The 17,649-nt window shown below is 43.6% G+C and overlaps 2 protein-coding genes across 4 annotated transcripts; one reads left to right on the forward strand and one right to left on the reverse strand.

The window, feature by feature from the left end:
- Positions 1-40: 40 nt before the first annotated feature.
- On the forward strand, positions 41-10,411 carry gtf2h1 (general transcription factor IIH, polypeptide 1). Of its 2 annotated transcripts, none has more exons than XM_041218980.1 (15): positions 41-640; positions 1,516-1,691; positions 1,880-2,072; positions 3,139-3,301; positions 3,644-3,737; positions 3,947-4,096; positions 4,560-4,639; positions 5,098-5,228; positions 6,049-6,136; positions 6,454-6,542; positions 6,630-6,747; positions 7,267-7,357; positions 7,487-7,602; positions 7,808-7,900; positions 8,445-10,411. In XM_041218980.1, exons 2-15 carry the CDS (start codon positions 1,538-1,540, stop codon positions 8,529-8,531), a joined length of 1,647 nt encoding a protein of 548 aa, XP_041074914.1. In that variant the 5' UTR covers positions 41-640; positions 1,516-1,537; the 3' UTR covers positions 8,532-10,411. The 2 variants fall into 2 exon arrangements, with proteins under 2 accessions (XP_041074914.1, XP_041074915.1); XM_041218981.1 differs by having other exon boundaries at positions 41-330.
- A 4,322-nt stretch (positions 10,412-14,733) lies between these two features.
- Positions 14,734-17,519, reverse strand: saa (serum amyloid A). Of its 2 annotated transcripts, XM_041218117.1 has the most exons (5): positions 17,424-17,519; positions 15,785-15,880; positions 15,405-15,543; positions 15,065-15,267; positions 14,734-14,974 (listed from the first exon to the last, which is right to left on the reverse strand). In XM_041218117.1, the coding sequence occupies exons 2-4, from the start codon at positions 15,870-15,872 to the stop codon at positions 15,129-15,131; spliced, it is 366 nt and encodes a 121-aa protein (XP_041074051.1). In that variant the 5' UTR covers positions 15,873-15,880; positions 17,424-17,519; the 3' UTR covers positions 14,734-14,974; positions 15,065-15,128. The 2 variants fall into 2 exon arrangements, with proteins under 2 accessions (XP_041074051.1, XP_041074052.1); XM_041218118.1 differs by lacking the exon at positions 15,785-15,880 and having other exon boundaries at positions 17,424-17,490.
- Between the last annotated feature and the right edge of the window lie 130 nt (positions 17,520-17,649).

The raw sequence follows: 17,649 nt of genomic DNA on the forward strand, positions 1-17,649 counted from the left end.
ACATGTTTTTTGAATGTAGTGTAGTATTTGTTCAATATAAAGTTATTTACAATTTGAAAAAAAAAAAAATCGCAAAACATTCATATATTTTAAGTGTGGTTTACAATTTAGTTAACTCTCCCAGTTAGACAGAATTGTTAGCTGGACCGTTTGCTTTCCAGGGCCTAATTGTTCCGCTCCTCTTGTTTCCCGGCCGGCTGGGTTCTAATGGATGAGCAGGAGGGGGAGACTGGCAAGTTGGAAATGTGTCGGAATTATTAAAGATTGAAAGAATACTTGAGACAGTAAGCGTCGGTAAATGTGGTGTGCGGTATCCACAGATTAACAGAGGTAATTGTTATTGTACTAGGACAAGCGTTTTAGTGAGCAGGGAAGACTAACGAAGACGAATAGCACAGTGTTGAACGCAAGAAGAAGCGGAAGTTGAGAAATAAACGATTATTGTTACCGGTCACAACGGTTTGCTGCCGTGGGGTCTCAGTACCGGGTATTCTGCGTATTAATCCGTAAATGTAGTGTAACATATCATCATATTTAATAAATAGTTGAGATTAGTGAGACAAAGCTACACAAGGAATTGCCTCGTATATTGCTGGCAGTCCCATTTCTTTGAATCATGACACGTTAATGTGTATGGACGGTAAGTAGTGTTAGGCACTACCAGTGTATATGCACTTCGTTTTGTAAGGAATATTAAGGGTGGTGTGCAGCAAGTACCTTAACGTAAACAACAGAAAAAGGCACTCGCTGGTAAAGTGTTAGGATCTGTTTTATAATGCTACCATTACTTGGGCTATTTTTTACTGTTGCAGTATTGCTAGGTAATACACCCTATCACGTAGATATACTGTGGCATGCAACCTGATTTGCAGGTTACAGTTTGTGTTGTATGGTGCTGGCACGCACCCACAATGTATGTGCCATTGCAATGTATTTATATGCAAAACAGAACAATGCCACATGCTGTTATGTTTGAGTTTTTACAAGTGGCATAATGTACACTGCGTTAATACTACTGTAATGAATAAAACACCAATAACTGCACGCTGCTACTGGTGCAGAACTGCTCGTGGCTGTCTGAGAGGCGTAGGCAGAATTGGGTCAGATGCAAAGAAATCTCTGGAACGACAAAAGGTGTTCACTTGGCTCATACGTTTACAGCAACTCAGACTTTACCGTTCAGTGTGTGAATTCCACATGCATGGTCATTCACAGCCATGAGCCTAATGCGTTGTTTTCTAGCCTGTTCTATCTGCAGCAGTGTCTGGTCTTGATTTCTTTTAAGCACGCGCTGTTGTGTGAATGGAAGGGATGTTCTTCACTTCACTGATATAATTTGTTATGCAAATACAGAGGAGGATCTGAAAGGTGCATCTCCCTGATGCAAGTCAAGATTAGTTTGACAGCAGAGGAGGAATTGGAGATTGCTCACCCCTTATTGAAGTTTCTACCCACGTTGCGGACGTGAAATTTAATCTGTGCCTTCCTTGCAGCCCTCTAACTTTGCTTTCCCAGTCTCATCAGGGCATACACCGCCATGGCCACCTCGTCAGAGGAGGTTCTGCTCGTCGTGAAGCGGGTTCGACAGAAGAAGCAGGATGGGGCTCTGTACCTCATGGCGGAGAGGGTAGCCTGGGCGCCAGAGGGGAAGGACCGCTTTTCCGTCAGCCACCTGTACGCAGACATCCGCTGTGAGTACACCCCCGGCCTGGCTGGACAGTACAGGCATTGAAACGAGACTCCCGCTGCTCCGCAGTTTCATCCATTCCTGGTTTTAACTACGACTTTAATGAGACACACCTGAGCGTGTTGCATTACCTAATCAAAGTCATATTCATGAATGATCATTAATGACCAGTTGTACTGTATTTATCTGCAGGTCAGAAGATCAGCCCTGATGGGAAATCCAAGATCCAGCTGCAGCTGGTTCTGCACACAGGCGAGACGACCAACTTTCACTTCACCAGCGAGAGCAGCGCAGTGAAGGACCGGGACGCAGCCAAAGACCTGCTGCAGCAGCTGCTGCCCAAGTTCAAGAAGAAAGCCAACAAGGAGCTGGAGGAGAAGAACAGGTGTGCCACAGCCAGCCAGAGTTTAGCTAGTACTGGAACAGGACTGACACAGCCAGCCAGGGCTTAGCTAGTACTGGAACAGGACCCACACAGCCAGCCAGGGCTTAGCTAGTACTGAAACAGGACCCACACAGCCAGCCAGGGCTTAGCTAGTACTGGAACAGAACCCACACAGCCAGCCAGGGCTTAGCTAGTACTGGAACAGTACTGACACAGCCAGGGCTTAGCTAGTACTGGAATGGGACTGACACAGTCAGGGCTTAGCTAGTACTGGAACGGGACTGACACAGCCAGGGCTTAGCTAGTACTGGAACAGGACCCACACAGCCAGCCAGGGCTTAGCTAGTACTGGAACAGGACTGACACAGCCAGGGCTTAGCTAGTACTGGAACAGGACTGACACAGCCAGGGCTTAGCTAGTACTGGAACAGGACTGACACAGCCAGGGCTTAGCTAGTACTGGAACAGGACTGACACAGCCAGGGCTTAGCTAGTACTGGAACAGGACCCACACAGCGAGCTAGGGCTTAGCTAGTACTGGAACAGGACCCACACAGCGAGCTAGGGCTTAGCTAGTACTGGAACAGGACCCACACAGCCAGCCAGCACTGTACATGACAAAACAAAAGAAAGTCTGAATAAAACACATTTGCACAGAGAAAGAGAGTAAAAAGAAAGCAAGATCAGAAATACAAACATTTTGGTACAATATATAGTTAAAAATACATTAAAATTTTAAAACAGTTAAAAGTTGATTTAAAAAAAAAAAAAAAAGCTAAACTATAAAAGTATGTTTAACAAAGACAGATATTGAAAAAGACACCTGTCGAAACCTCTCGTTTTTTTTTTGTTGTTGTAATTAATTGTATTGTCTTTATATTTTAAATATATCTGCACCCCAGCTGTTGTGTATGTTTGTGCCATGTCCCTTTCATGAACAGATACAATAACTGTTGTATGACACCTCAAATTAATAAAATATTAGTAAAGGAGAGAGAAATAAATAGATTTGCGCACTCACTCACTCAACCCTGTTCTGTGTGTTCTGCCCCTCTTCTCTTCCCAGAATGCTCCAGGAGGACCCCTTGTTGTTCCAGCTCTATAAGGACCTGGTGGTCAGTCAGGTGATCAGCGCCGAGGAGTTCTGGGCGAATCGGGTCAGCATGAACTCCGTCGACCACTCTCTGACCAACAGCAAGCAGGAAGTGGGCATCTCCGCAGCCTTTCTGGTAAGAGGTATCCTTGGCAGATGGACAGACAGGCTCCCTGTTCTCGGTTCATTGCATATCCACAATGATACAGAATGGGATGAATTGTGTATACAGCCATACCAGTTCAACCTCGCGTTAACCTTTTCTGCGTGCTGTTTTCCATGAAGAATATATTTTTTCTACTACTTGATTGCACTTTAGTAAACTAAATTAGGGCGATGGGAAGGACTAGTTGAAGCTTTTGTCATTGAATGTTAAACATTTCTTTCAGTATTACTAAATATACTACTAAGTGCATTCCTAAATATTCTTATTGCAAAGCTGGTGGAGGAAGTACTTAAACTATTTCTTCATATGCAGGCGGATGTTCGACCGCAGACAGATGGCTGCAACGGTCTGAGATACAACCTGACCTCCGATATCATTGAATCCATATTCAGGACCTATCCTGCAGGTACATTAACCCTGTCTGTCACCGCTGCATCTTAACCACAATGATCTGTGCGTGCACGTCGGCTCTTGTGTGGAGTAAGTCGGCTTTCTCCTGCGTGCTCGTTATGTTTTTTGAGTAGTTGGAAGTAAGACCCACATTGCACAGGTACATCCTTTCTGTTCCACTGCAATGGGTGAGATATTTTGCCTGTCCTCTTGTTTTCCGAACAGTGAAACAGAAGTACGGGGAGAACGTGCCTCACAACCTGACGGAGAAGGAGTTTTGGACCCGGTTCTTTCAGTCCCACTATTTCCACAGAGACCGGATCAGCACCGGCTCGCAGGACCTCTTCGCAGAGTGCGGCAAGCTGGATGAGCAAGGTAGCACTCAGCCCAGAACCGCTGTGCTGGTCAGTCCAGTCCACACTGATTGGGTTTGTCAGGTCCGCTGCACTCACTGGAGGAGGGTTTTGATGCAAAGCTATAAGGGAGACCAGAAGTAATGTTTTGATAATCTTGAAAACACCTGCTGTGTGGTTGTGTGTGACTGCTGCTAATCAAAGGTTGTACAGCTTGAAATATTATGAGCTTTGACCATACCTTTTGCAACATTATCAGTCCTGTCAAAGTCTCAAAATAGCTTTGATCTCTTAGAAATGGCTTCTGTACTGTACACTAGAGCCAGCAGAGTTTGTGGTCTCACCTGAGCCAGATAGGTGGCTATAGAGAGTAACAGGAGCAACAGAAATCTGGACAAAGGCAAACATAAAAAAACAAGAGGTAAAGAACAGGTTAAAAAACACATATTGAAATGACCTTGTCTTGATGTGTGTTTGTTGAGTAGGGTTGAAGTCCATGGTTGGCCAAGGAGTGAGGAACCCAATGGTTGATCTGACGTCACTTGAGGACAAGTCACTGGATGAGGTAAAAAAAAATGACATTGCAGTACGACCGGCCTGTTTAACAGAACAAGCAGAGAGCGAATCAGTGGTTCTCGAATGAGGCGCCGTGAATATCTGTGTTTCACACTGTGTTTGTTATTACACAATGTTGGGAATAAGACTCCTATTGCATAGCAGCTTGATCCATTCCAAGTTTTACTATGAGTTTAATCAGACACATATGAGCTTGTTTCCTACACAGCGGGGCTATTCAAGCACATATTAAAACCTGGAATGGGTTTTAATATGCATTTCCTTCCCTATTATTATTATTATTATTATTATTATTATTATTATTATTATTATTATTATTATTATTTTGTATGAGGGGAAATGTAATCTTATTTATCTTGGTAAAACTGCAGATAATGCCATGGTAAACTTCTATAAGGGAGACCTCCCCACTGATCTCCTCCCTCTGCTTCCTTCCTTCCTTGTCAGGGTTATGGTATCTCGTCAGGGCCGTCCACCTCCAGTCACAGCAAGACTTTGAAAGAGAACAGCAATGCGGCCATCATCAAACGCTTCAACCACCACAGCGCCATGGTGCTGGCGACCGGACTGTGCAGACAGTAAGCTCCAGCCGGGAAGGGAAGTGACTGCACCTGCTGTATCTACTGCTGTTACACCTTCAGCCTGTAGATGTAAAGCAGTAGTACAATGTTAGTTAACAGGCATGAAATTAAGACTCCCTTTTGCATAGGGTTTTGATCCATTCCTGGAGTTTAATGTGACACACCTGAGCTTGTTACTGTGGCTAATCAAGCTTGTATTAAAATCTGGAATGGGTGAAAGTGCTATGCAATAGGAGTCTTATTCCTGTCCCTGGTTAACTTGTGTTTGTTCCACTGGAGAACGAAGCAGGTGGAGGTGAAAGGGTCTCTGCTACCTTCTGAAATGAGGAATCCACTTGCTGGCCACTTGATATTCAATGAAGGGCGTGAATTTAGTTGCAAGCCAAGTATAGGAGATGAAGGAAAAAGAAAACTCAGCAAGATCACCTGGGGATACTAAGAGCATCACAAGGGAAGGAGAAAAGTGTCGAAAACTTTTCTCTACGGCACTAGTTGGGTGTGAAGTTAATTAAAAAGAATTACTCAACCCTGTGATGCCCGAGCATTTTTGAAATGAGAAAAGGGAATTTATGTTCAATTTCTTGTACAAAACACTTTGTTTGTCTCCCCCCTCCCTGTCTGGTAACACACAATGTTCTGCATATGACAAATTCTTCTTGGGAGGCTGGATTTCACAAAATAATATTATAGAGGGTTGGCGAAGCATTGTATCACATGTGATAGAGAAATGGCCATTACAGAGTTACCCAGCACTGTTTTCTGTACCACCTTTGCTGTGTTTCTTTGACTCTTGCTTGCTTGCTTGTGTGTAATTGAGGGATGCACAGAACGAGCAGAACGGAGAGACGAGCAGCACGGATGGAAACTCCAAGGATTCAGACTTCTTCCAGCCGTCGATGAAAAAGGTAAACTGGATCACTGTGTGTTACATCAATTCCACTGCACCCTGTGACCGGTAATTATATGTGACCTGTGCAAAAGATGTCAGAGATGGAAACAGGACTCCAGTTGCGTTGCAGTTTGAGCCATTGGATTGATTATACTATGAGTTTTAATAAAACACACCTGAGCTTGTTACCTGTACACAGGGACTAGTCAAGCTTGTAGTAAACCCTGTAGTGGGTGAAACTGCTACGTAATAGGAGTCTTATTCCCATCGCTGGATGTGGTGTGTGTGTTTCAGTGATAGAAGTAAGACTGCTCTTGGATACTGTCTCCTTAGGTGAAGTTAAAAGAATCTATAGAATATACAGACTTGGAGCAAGAGAATGGAAGGAAAGCTGTCACACTGAACCTCAAGAAGTCTGATAGGTGGGTAAGATAGTGGTCCTCTCATCTCTACACAACTCTATTCCAGCCTGTTGATCTGTGTAGTTGAACCAGCCTTTCTCTGCACAGGTATTCTCACGGTCCCACCCTGGTACAGTGCCAGCAATACGCAACCAGCCAGGACATTATTAACTCTGTCAACTGTATTAGGCACGAAATGGCCAACTACACGCCAAGACTCACTCAGGTAAATGTGTTGATGCTCTTAAAGGAAACGTGGAGAGGTAGGAAAGTGTACGTCTGTTTTGCGCACGTTTCACCTCTTCTCAGTCGTAGTGTTGATCTCTTGCTGTTTGAACATTCAAATCATTATCCCATTATCTCCCTCCCTTGTATCCAAACACCTCAGTGTTCTTTACCAGGCATAACAAACTTTGCACTAAGCAGCACTTGTTTTTTCCCCTCTGATATAATGTCCTGGTGCACCAAAAAAGGGTCTTCAAGAAACTGTATCTCCGAGCAGAACGCGCTCTGTCCAGATTAGTGGTGTGTGGAGCTCTGCAAGAACTCTTCCAGTTTGACAAGAAATGCATGCACTGATTTTGAAATGCATGGTTCTGGAGTTGGTCTCATGTTGTAAGACAGTACAGAAATACATTTTGCTAATATGTTTCTGCCTGCATGCCACTACACACGGATTGCTTTGTGTGTGAGTTATCCTGCCAGCTGATGGCCCTGTTCTCGTTTCCTTCTTTGACGTTGGCAGGTCCTCTCCAGCAGCACAGCGAGCACAGCCATTGCAGCCCTGTCTCCGGGAGGAGTGCTCATGCAAGGAGGAACACAACAAGCCATAAACCGTGAGTGTGCCATTGGCTAGCCTTCCCAGTGCTGCCCCAGTAGCAATGAAACGTGCTGCTGTTTACGTTCTCGAATGGCTTCTATGTATTGCAGTTTTATTCCAGCTCTGTGTGTGTGTCTCGTTTCAGAGATGGTGCCAAACGACGTGCAGTGTGAGCTAAAGCACCTGTACGTGGCAGCGGGGGAGCTGCTTAGACACTTCTGGTCCTGCTTCCCTGTCAACACCCCTTTCCTGGAGGAGAAGGTGAGACCCTGCCTGCAGTCCGACCACAGTGGCATTGTGCTTGTTTAAGTAAAATGAGTTTGATTTAACATTGTCACATCTCCTGTGGATCTCAGAGCACATGGTAACAGCTGTCTTGCAGAAACGCAGTCACTGGGGACAGAAACATTTACACATTCTGTAACTGGTTTCTGGTCTTGCTAACAGACTTGTTGGGTCTTTTCAGGTGGTGAAAATGAGGAGCAACCTGGAGCGGTTTCAGGTTACTAAGTTGTGTCCATTCCAAGAAAAAATGCAACGACAGTACTTAAGTACAAATGTAAGTCTTAATAAATGCCTTCGTTGTTCATTTCTTGTAAAGACGCCGACATATCTGAATTGTGGGTTTCTTTTGAAACTTATCCAATCACAGTCAAATAATTTGTCATTTTCCCTGTCTTGGTTTGACAAGAGTTCTAACTCTGTGGAAACGAGTAGCCATCGCACTGATAAAGCAGTGAAATTGGACACCTGGGTAGTGTCGGGTAATTTCGGGTTTTTCGGGTACCAGTGCTTTACTTTATATATGTGTTATTGTTTAACTGTGTTTAGATTGTGGCAGCATGGTACCAGATCATTATGTTCTAGTACTGTGAGTTAAATCTTGTGTTGTTATAGAAATATGCATCAGCCCCAGATATAGACACACGCATTACATGCAATACTTAAACAAAATATCTGCAAAACCCTTACAGAACAACAGAAGCAAAATACATTGCAGACAAACTGCACTCCCCCCTGGTATGGGAAAGACACACAGACGATTATAACATACCCATATACCCTCCCCAGTTAACTTCGCCATCCCGATTCTCTTCTCGCAGCTAACCGGCCACTTGGAGGAAATGCTACAGATAGCATACAACAAATTCCACACGTGGCAGACGAGACGCATGCTGAGGAAAACATGAAGGGGTGCCAGCCGGGGGGAGGAGGAGAACAAGAGCAGGAGAAAAGAGGCTGGAGCTTGGCAGCTGAAAGCTGTGGAGACTCCTGAGGGAATGGATTTGGGAAATTGAATCTTGCTAGGGTCCGCTTTGGAAACAGGAAGAAGTTTTCTCCTGTGGTTTGAACAACGAAGTGGAATTTAAACAAAAATAAATAAATAAAAAGTGGGGGGGAGGGGAGGGGCATTGTTTAGAAGCTCTTCGAGGAGTTCTGAAGACGGCAGACAACAAGATGACCAAACTGAGAACCTGGAATCGAGGAGCAGTGTTCTTACCGCAGGGACTCAGGAACTGCAAAGCGTTTGCACCGTTAGAGTGCTGCTATAATAATAATAATAATTTTGTCGTTATTGTTATAATAAAAAACAAAAAAATATGTACAATAAAATGTGCTTGGGTGACTACAGGGTTTCACATAGGCTTAATGTTGATTCTTAGCATGTTGCGTTGGCTGACAGCGTTGGGATTCACCTGCTGGGAGGAGCAGGGTTGGAGCACTAGGATATGGTTGTTGCCCCATTTTTATTAAGAGCATGTTAAAAGAAAAAAAAAAACTCAGCTTGTTTATTGAGTTTGAAAGGCTCAGGAAAGACATGAAACTAGTTTTGGGTTCACTGCCTCACGCCCTTTCTCTATGGGTGTATATAGATATATCAGAGGTGGAAATAAGACTCCTATTGCAGAGCAGCAGTTCGTCCATTCCAGGTGTTAATACAAGCTTGATTAGCCCCAGGTCAGAGGAGACCTCTTAAACATAGTAAAACCAGGAATGGCTCAAGCTGCTATGCAATGGGATTCTTATTTCCATCCCTGGATAAAGATTTATGACTGCATGCACAGCAGATCAAAACAGCGACGGGGATGACGATGATTTAACTGGCAAGCACTTGTGTTTGCTGAGAAGCTAAAATGATACCTTTCTGCTTAATATCTGTCACGTTACACTAAGATAATATTCTCACTCAAGGATACAGTCGAAGGTACAGGCATTAGAATCTGGGGGTGTATGCAGGCATCTGTCTACTCTGTGTGGCTCTGAAATTCTCTGTGGTCGCAGCGCTAGACTGTCGTGGCTTGCTGGTTATGTCGTTTTAGTACGACCCCTGACAACAGCTGCAAACTGACCCAACATTTTGAGTTTTTTTTTCCTTTTCTTTTTTTTATATATATTTTAATATATTTTCTTTGTGTGAAAACTGTGGAATAAAAATAAACAAAAAACTTTTCTGTAATTTTTTTTTTTTTTTTAAAGGAACAATCTATTTAAGAAGATATGTTCTTTCTGTAGATTTTCCCCATTGTGGTGTGTTTTTTTTTTGTTGTTTTGTTTGTTCAACATGCAAGCTGTGGTAATGAAAGCTGCACTGCCCGTGCTAGGAGTACACTGCCTGCTTTCAGGGCACATACTCCTCATGCCCGTGCCAGTGCATCAGGTGGGCTTTTTTAATGGTAATCATTTTTTTTTTGGTGTGGCAGCAATGTACATTTGAACTTGGGTCAAACTAGTCATATTTGCCAAGCTTTTTTTTTTTTTTTTTTTCTATGTGTGTGTGTGTGTGTGTGTGTTTGTTTCATAAGGAATTTTTCACGGAAGGATGATTTAGTGGAATGGAGGGGCTGGGTTGATTTATTTATAGGTAGATAGATTTGCTTTTCTCCTATTGATTTTGTACTGCATGTTTCCCATTGAAAATGAGAAAGACAAAGTGAGTTTTATTTTTCATTTATTTTTTGGGGAGGTGGGTGATATGTGAAGAAGGATTACTGCATTGTTGAAATGGGGAACAAAAATATCTTTTTAAATAAAATGAAAATTCAACTTTATTACAATGGAGTATGTTTGAAAATAATAATAAAAATGTTTAGTTTTAATTGTATAATAAAACGTCTCAGCTTATTTAATGCAGTTTTTGTTTCTATTTTTGTGGCTTGGGGGGTTGCTTATAAACACCCATTTCAAGCTTGAGGAGTGCTATCCCTATCCAATGAGATACGTGCATGGCTGAGGCGTGCTATCCCTATCCAATGAGATACCTGCATGGCTGAGGCGCGCTATCCCTATCCAATGAGATACCTGCATGGCTGAGGTGTGCTATCCCTATCCAATGAGATACCTGCATGGCTGAGGCGTGCTATCCCTATCCAAAGAGATACTTGCATGGCTGAGGCGTGCTGACCCTATCCAATGAGATATCTGCATGGCTGAGGCATGCTATCCCTATCCAATGAGATACCTGCATGGCTGAGGCGTGCTATCCCTATCCAATGAGATACCTGCATGGCTGAGGCGTGCTATCCCTATCCAATGAGATACCTACATGGCATGGCTGAGGCGTGCTGACCCTATCCAATGAGATACCTGCATGGCTGAGGCATGCTATCCCTATCCAATGAGATACCTGTATGGCTGAGGACTGCTATCCCTATCCAATGGGATACCTGCATGGCTGAGGAGTGCTATCCCTATCCAATGAGATACCTGCCTAGCTGTTGTGGTTAATTAGTCTGGAGTGGATCACACAGCTAGGCGATTGTGTTCAGTTTCATTTCAGTTCAATGTTAAGATTAATGAATCACATATAAATCAGGGTTGAGAATAAGACTCCTGTTGCATAGACGTTTCACCCATTCCAGGTTTTACTACTAGTTTGATCAACCACAGTGTAAAGTTAACAGTTGTGTCTTATTACATTCATAATAAAACCAGCAATGGATCAAGCTGCTATGAAGACACAATAAGCTCAGGTTCATCTAACTCACAGCAGTGTGGATGGGGTAATGAGACAGCCCTATTCACAGAGATGGGGCCGCTGCTCTCTGCTGTTCTGTGTACAACATTCCACATCTGCTAGTGAACTTTGAGCTGCTTTACAAATGCACTCTCTCACATCAAAACACACTTTGTCAGACACACCCCTTCATTGTCAGCTGAGCAGTCTTGTGTGTGTCTTTCTAAATGCATTATTAAATGAGTATTTAGACCACATACTTACAGAGGCATGTAGTGAAAAAAAAAAAAATCATTTCAGACAACCACTGACTCTTCATTACATTGCAGGATGATTGCAGTACTGTTTTGGTTACCCAGTAGCGCACATCTCAAACCAATATGAAATTAAATCTATACACTCAACTTACAAAGATAAATGGTAGACTGTGCAAATACATGGAGGTTTAGTAAAACTAATAATAAATAAGAAAAGTTTGATATTAGACACTTAAGTGTATGCTGTTACAAAACCAATCAACAACATTTTTTAAGTAAACGTTTTCCCAGTTCGTGTGCAGTACCTCTTTTTGCCACTAGAGGACTCTATTGCTCGTGTCTCATTTTATTTAGGTGAGAATTCCTGACCTGAACTGCATTTCTCCCTTGGAATGTGATCCTAACAGCGTGCTTTCTCAATACTGTTGGGATTGCGAGGGTGATGCATTTAATGTGGGTGATTAATGCTGAATGCAAAGCTTAAATTAAGCGAAAATCAGGACAGGACAGCAGGTGTGTGGTGATTTTACGTGAGGGGTAAGAGTGGCTTTACTGCATTCAGGACAGCAGGCGTTATGTCGTCGTGGATAGGCGCTTCACTGAGGTACTCGGCTGTCGTCGTGATTTTGCAGTACGTGTTGCGTTGTTTTTTTAGGACATGCTGTTCACGACACCTGGCTGTATTGCTGTCTGAGGTCAATCGCTTCGTTTTGTTCTCACTGTATTCATGCACAGATATTTATAATGTCTGGTGAGTTCACTGAGCGAGAAGAACAGTGTCATGCTTTTGTGTCCTGATCACAAAAGACAGTGCCATTGTTTGAGGTTGACTAGTAATAGGGGTACAGCTGTTCTTAAACTTAATGTTATTATTATTATTATTATTATTATTATTATTATTATTATTATTATTATTATTATATGTTCTAAGTAGCGCACAGTACTGTGCTAATGGATTTAGCACTAATGCGCTCAAACTGACAGATACGTCCCTGATTCGTGTTTAAGTGAGTTGCACGGAGCTGGCTCTGGCCAGCAGCATTCTACAAACGCCCACAGACAGAAGGGTGAGAGAAAGAGTCGAAAATCTCATTGCTGATCATTGGAGACACTTGCTAAAAGACGTGCTGTGCCTCCGGTTGTCTTCAAGAAAGGAAAATAAATACGAATGTTGTAAAATTATTAAAATTACCAGGGGAGGGGGCCGTGCATATGCCTTGAAGTAACTTGCAGTATTTCAATCCACAGCTGAAACTATAGGTGGATTTGAGAGAGTCGTGCAATAGCCTTGGAGGCGTGCACTGTGCAACATGACGCATCAGGGATTGGTTCACTCACCTCTACTGCACTGTACTGGATTATAATGAAACGCTGCAATTGAATGAAGTGTCCAGCTGATCTGGTTAAACAAGAGCCTTGCACATATCTTCTACACAGCAGATTAATAGCAATTTGCTGCTCGTAAAATCAAGCCATGCTTGTCATTTAAACAGCCAGCAATTTACTCTGAAGCGCACTGCACTGCATCCTAATTGACCAGGAATGAAAGTCACGCAGAAAGCACGTGTATAATGAAATCACAAGAACCTAATTTAATGAAGAATAAAAAATAAATAAGAAAGAAAGAACTGCTTGTTATGTACAAGGCCTCCCTGGTGTAAGAGACAAGGCTATAGTTAAATACGTTTGTTTTGTACATATCCTTGCCTGCATGCTAGACGTGTTTATCAATTTGATGGACGTGTGTAGTTTTTGCACACGCTCTGTGCCCAATAGGAATCTCTAATACATTCCAGCAATCAGATTGTGCTTATCAGGCAGAGCAGTGACTTATAAAAGGAATCACAGGTAAGGAGCATTCAAAGGTCTCAAGTCTAGACTTTAAAAGCTACATTGCTTGCATAGAGCCAAGATCCCCATTGAATAATGCCTGACTAGCTGGCAGAGCAACTGTAAGTAAAATCTACTAAACTCTGGAGATCTCAGCAGTTTGATCCATTCCTGGTTTTACTTTGAGTTTAATCAGACACACCTGAGCTTGTTACCTGTACACTGGTGCTGATCAAACTGGATCAAAACCTGGAATGGGTGAAACTGCTGTGCAATAGGAGTCTTATTTTCATCCCTGGGTGACCACTATGCGGTGCAGTACGGCATGGCTTGAAAGTGCCACTGAAATGCTTTCTTTTGTCTTTCCCTCTGTCGTATTCAGAGGTAAGGATTTAGGATGCGGTGGGAGAGAGGAGTGAGAGTCAAGCTCCCGCAGTATAGCCACCATGCCTCCTGTGCCAGTGATCCCAGAGGCCTGTAGCCACGTCCTGGCAGAGGGTGATTCCCTGGACCCACTGCTCTGCAGCTCAACCAGCAGGCTGAAGGTGACTCTTGCTCTTCTTTCCTCCAGTGTCCAGTGTTTTTGTTCCTTAGTCCACTGCAACCGCAGTTTCTTGTGTTTTTGCTGAAAGAAGTGGAACTCTGTTAGGTCATCGGCTGCCATACCCCATTCGTGTCAAGGTATGACGAATTGTGCATTCTTTTATGGGTCTTTTGGCACCAATGTTGTACTGGACTGTCAGTTGACTAACTATAGCCTGTCTGTTGCTCTGCACAATTCGTGTCAGCCTCCTTTGGCCTCTTTCATCAATGAGCTGTTTTCGACCACTGGCCTGCCGTTGGCTGGATGTCCTTTGGGTGGTGGACCATCCTTGATACACACGGGAAACTGTTGAGCGTAAAAAACCCAGCAGCGTTGCAGTTCTTGACACACTCAAACTGGGTGGCCTGGCACCTACTATCATACCCCGTTCAAAGGCACTTAAATCTTTTGTCTTGCTCATTTATCCTCTGACTGGCACACATACACAATCCATGTCTCAATTGTGTCAAGGCTTAAAAATCCTTCTTTAACCTGTCTCCCCTTCATCTACACTGATTGAAGTGGATTTAACAGGTTACATCAATAAGGGATCCTAGCTTTCACCTGGATTCATCTCGTCAGTCTATTTCATGGAAAGAGCAGGTGTTCCTAATGTTTTGTACACTCAGTGTAGCTCAAACTGCGGAGAGATGGTTGTATTATTATTATTTTTTAAATAATGGCTGGTAAATAAATTGCTCAAACACTGTGTAATGTACAGAAGAAAGTTGCTGTTCAATAAATGAATGAGGCATTTAAACACTAGGAAGAATTCTTTGCTTTATTGGAGGGTATTGTCTATGTTGCACAACTGCATCCAGAAAAACGACAACATTTTATCAGTTTCAGTAATGCAGGTGTGCTGAACCCAGTTTTGTTTAAATGGCCCGTCTCCCAGGTGCCTGTTTACTCCTGTGGTGCAGATGCAATGTATAGTTAGCCAGCTTGATTGGAATGGATCAAACTGCTATGCAATAGGCATCTTATATCCATCCCCGAAATTGTATTCTGAATTTAAGAGAAAAACAAATGTGTTAAAAAAAAAAACCCACAGAAAGCAATGAGAATTTTTTGTAAGAATTTATTTGAGACTTGTACCGCGCAGTATGAGATTGTACATGTGCTTTTGAACACATCCCGCTGTGGCTGAGGCTGAAGCCACTCAGTATTTCTCGGGGAGGCCAGCTGGTCTGTAGTGGTTGGGGTCCCCTCCGTTTCGTCCGTGGCGATTGGCCTCTTGGTCAGCTGCAGTATCCTTATGCCCCCTGCCTTGGAAGCTCTGCCAGGCTTCACGGGCATCGCTGGAAGAGGCAGTGCCAGTTACTATATAGGATGTGTGCATACAACACTCAACAAAAAAAAATGACTGACTGCCTGCTTCTTAAACATAAGCTGTGCTCTTCGTCTTGCGTCCAACTGGTTCACTGTTTTTTCATACCTGATCACTTCAGCTGCCCATTTCCCTCCAGGGCCTCTCTGAGCTGCTTCGAAGTTCCCGCGGGCGTGAAAGTACTTGTCTGCACCAATATAATTGGCATCTACCATGTGCAGGTAGGCTCGCCCCATGTCATAAGCCCCTGTTGCAAATAAAAATAAATAAATAAATGTCACTCTCCAAACTGAACGACTTTTGCTTTCCACCAGCAGCACCTAGCCCATTTCAGTTAGTGTACGGTGGTCCACATTTTCAAAGTCTATACTCCAATCTTTAATAAACTCCCCTTGTATACCTAAAGAAGATCAACACCACAGGCTTCCTCCCTGTGCACTGCTTCCTGGACAGTATGTATGTTTTCAGTATTGTTCTGGGTTACTCACCTCCCAGTGCTTGGCCTGGGAACTTATACCACTGAGCCTGGGCCCCAAGAACAAGGCATAGCATGATCGCACACATATACAGCTTCATTCTCACAGCTGCTGACGAGACAGAAACAGAGTTTAGAGAAACGTGCCTGTAGCTGGTGACCCCGGAGCCTGGCTGTATCTCCCGCTCTATCGACTTTAACTGGTACTGAATTTAGAACTTTAACCCTACAAGAACACAGGCTGCCATACCCATCCCGACAGTAATAAATGATTAAACTATGAATCTATAATAATAAAAAAAAAACCTTTAGCTTCATCGTCCAGTTTCAGAGGCTGCTCCCTCTTCTCTGCTCTTTCTAGCTTTGTGAATGGGGTCTATCTGCTCACTCTTCTCTGCTCTTTCTAGCTTTGTCAGTGGGGTCTATCTGCTCACTCTTCTCTGCTCTTTCTAGCTTTGTCAATGGGGTCTATCTGCTCCCTCTTCTGTGCTCTTTCTAGCTTTGTCAATGGGGTCTATCTGCTCACTCTTCTCTGCCCTTTCTAGCTTTGTCAGTGGGGTCTATCTGCTCACTCTTCTCTGCCCTTTCTAGCTTTGTCAGTGGGGTCTATCTGCTCACTCTTCTGTGCTCTTTCTAGCTTTGTCAATGGGGTCTATCTGCTCACTCTTCTCTGCTCTTTCTAGCTTTGTCAATGGGGTCTATCTGCTCCCTCTTCTCTGCTCTTTCTAGCTTTGTCAATGGGGTCTATCTGCTCACTCTTCTCTGCTCTTTCTAGCTTTGTCAATGGGGTCTATCTGCTCACTCTTCTCTGCTCTTTCTAGCTTTGTCAATGGGGTCTATCTGCTCACTCTTCTCTGCTCTTTCTAGCTTTGTCAATGGGGTCTATCTGCTCACTCTTCTCTGCTCTTTCTAGCTTTGTCAATGGGGTCTATCTGCTCACTCTTCTCTGCTCTTTCTAGCTTTGTCAATGGGGTATATCTGCTCACTCTTCTCTGCTCTTTCTAGCTTTGTCAATGGGGTCTATCTGCTCACTCTTCTCTGCCCTTTCTAGCTTTGTCAATGGGGTCTATCTGCTCACTCTTCTCTGCCCTTTCTAGCTTTGTCAATGGGGTCTATCTGCTCACTCTTCTGTGCTCTTTCTAGCTTTGTCAATGGGGTCTATCTGCTCACTCTTCTCTGCTCTTTCTAGCTTTGTCAATGGGGTCTATCTGCTCACTCTTCTCTGCCCTTTCTAGCTTTGTCAATGGGGTCTATCTGCTCACTCTTCTCTGCTCTTTCTAGCTTTGTCAATGGGGTCTATCTGCTCACTCTTCTCTGCTCTTTCTAGCTTTGTCAATGGGGTCTATCTGCTCACTCTTCCCTGCTCTTTCTAACTTTGTCAATGGGGTCTATCTACTCACTCTTCTCTGCTCTTTCTAGCTTTGTCAGTGGGGTCTATCTGTACCTCCAGCAGTTCCTGCTCCTGGCTTTGACGACTGCTTTCAGAATCTTAATTCTGAAGAAGCGCATTGTAAACGTAAAGGTGAACGTTGTCATTATTATTATAAGCTACCTCTTCCTGGTTTAGGATGTTATTTTCACTCCTCTGTCTTTCTTTAAAAGAAACCCTGTAAAGGATGACAGTACAGTCCCTATTCCCCTCCGGTACTCACTCAGATCAGCAGTGCGCGCAGTCGCTAAAGCTGTGTCTTCTTTGTCTTTGCTCTCTGCCTGGTGTAGCTGTGAGGGACTGGGCTTGTATTTATAGGAGGTTCATTCCCATTCAGATATCCACAGAGTCGGGTGACCTCTGGGAAGGTTATGCAAGCAGGGATTGGGAGCGTTTTGTAATCCTGGAATTTCCAGTATGTCTCAACTGTCCAGGTACATTGAGGGCAT

The sequence above is a fragment of the Polyodon spathula genome, chromosome 19 (assembly GCF_017654505.1).
Source record: "Polyodon spathula isolate WHYD16114869_AA chromosome 19, ASM1765450v1, whole genome shotgun sequence".
Taxonomy (NCBI): Eukaryota; Metazoa; Chordata; class Actinopteri; order Acipenseriformes; family Polyodontidae; genus Polyodon; species Polyodon spathula.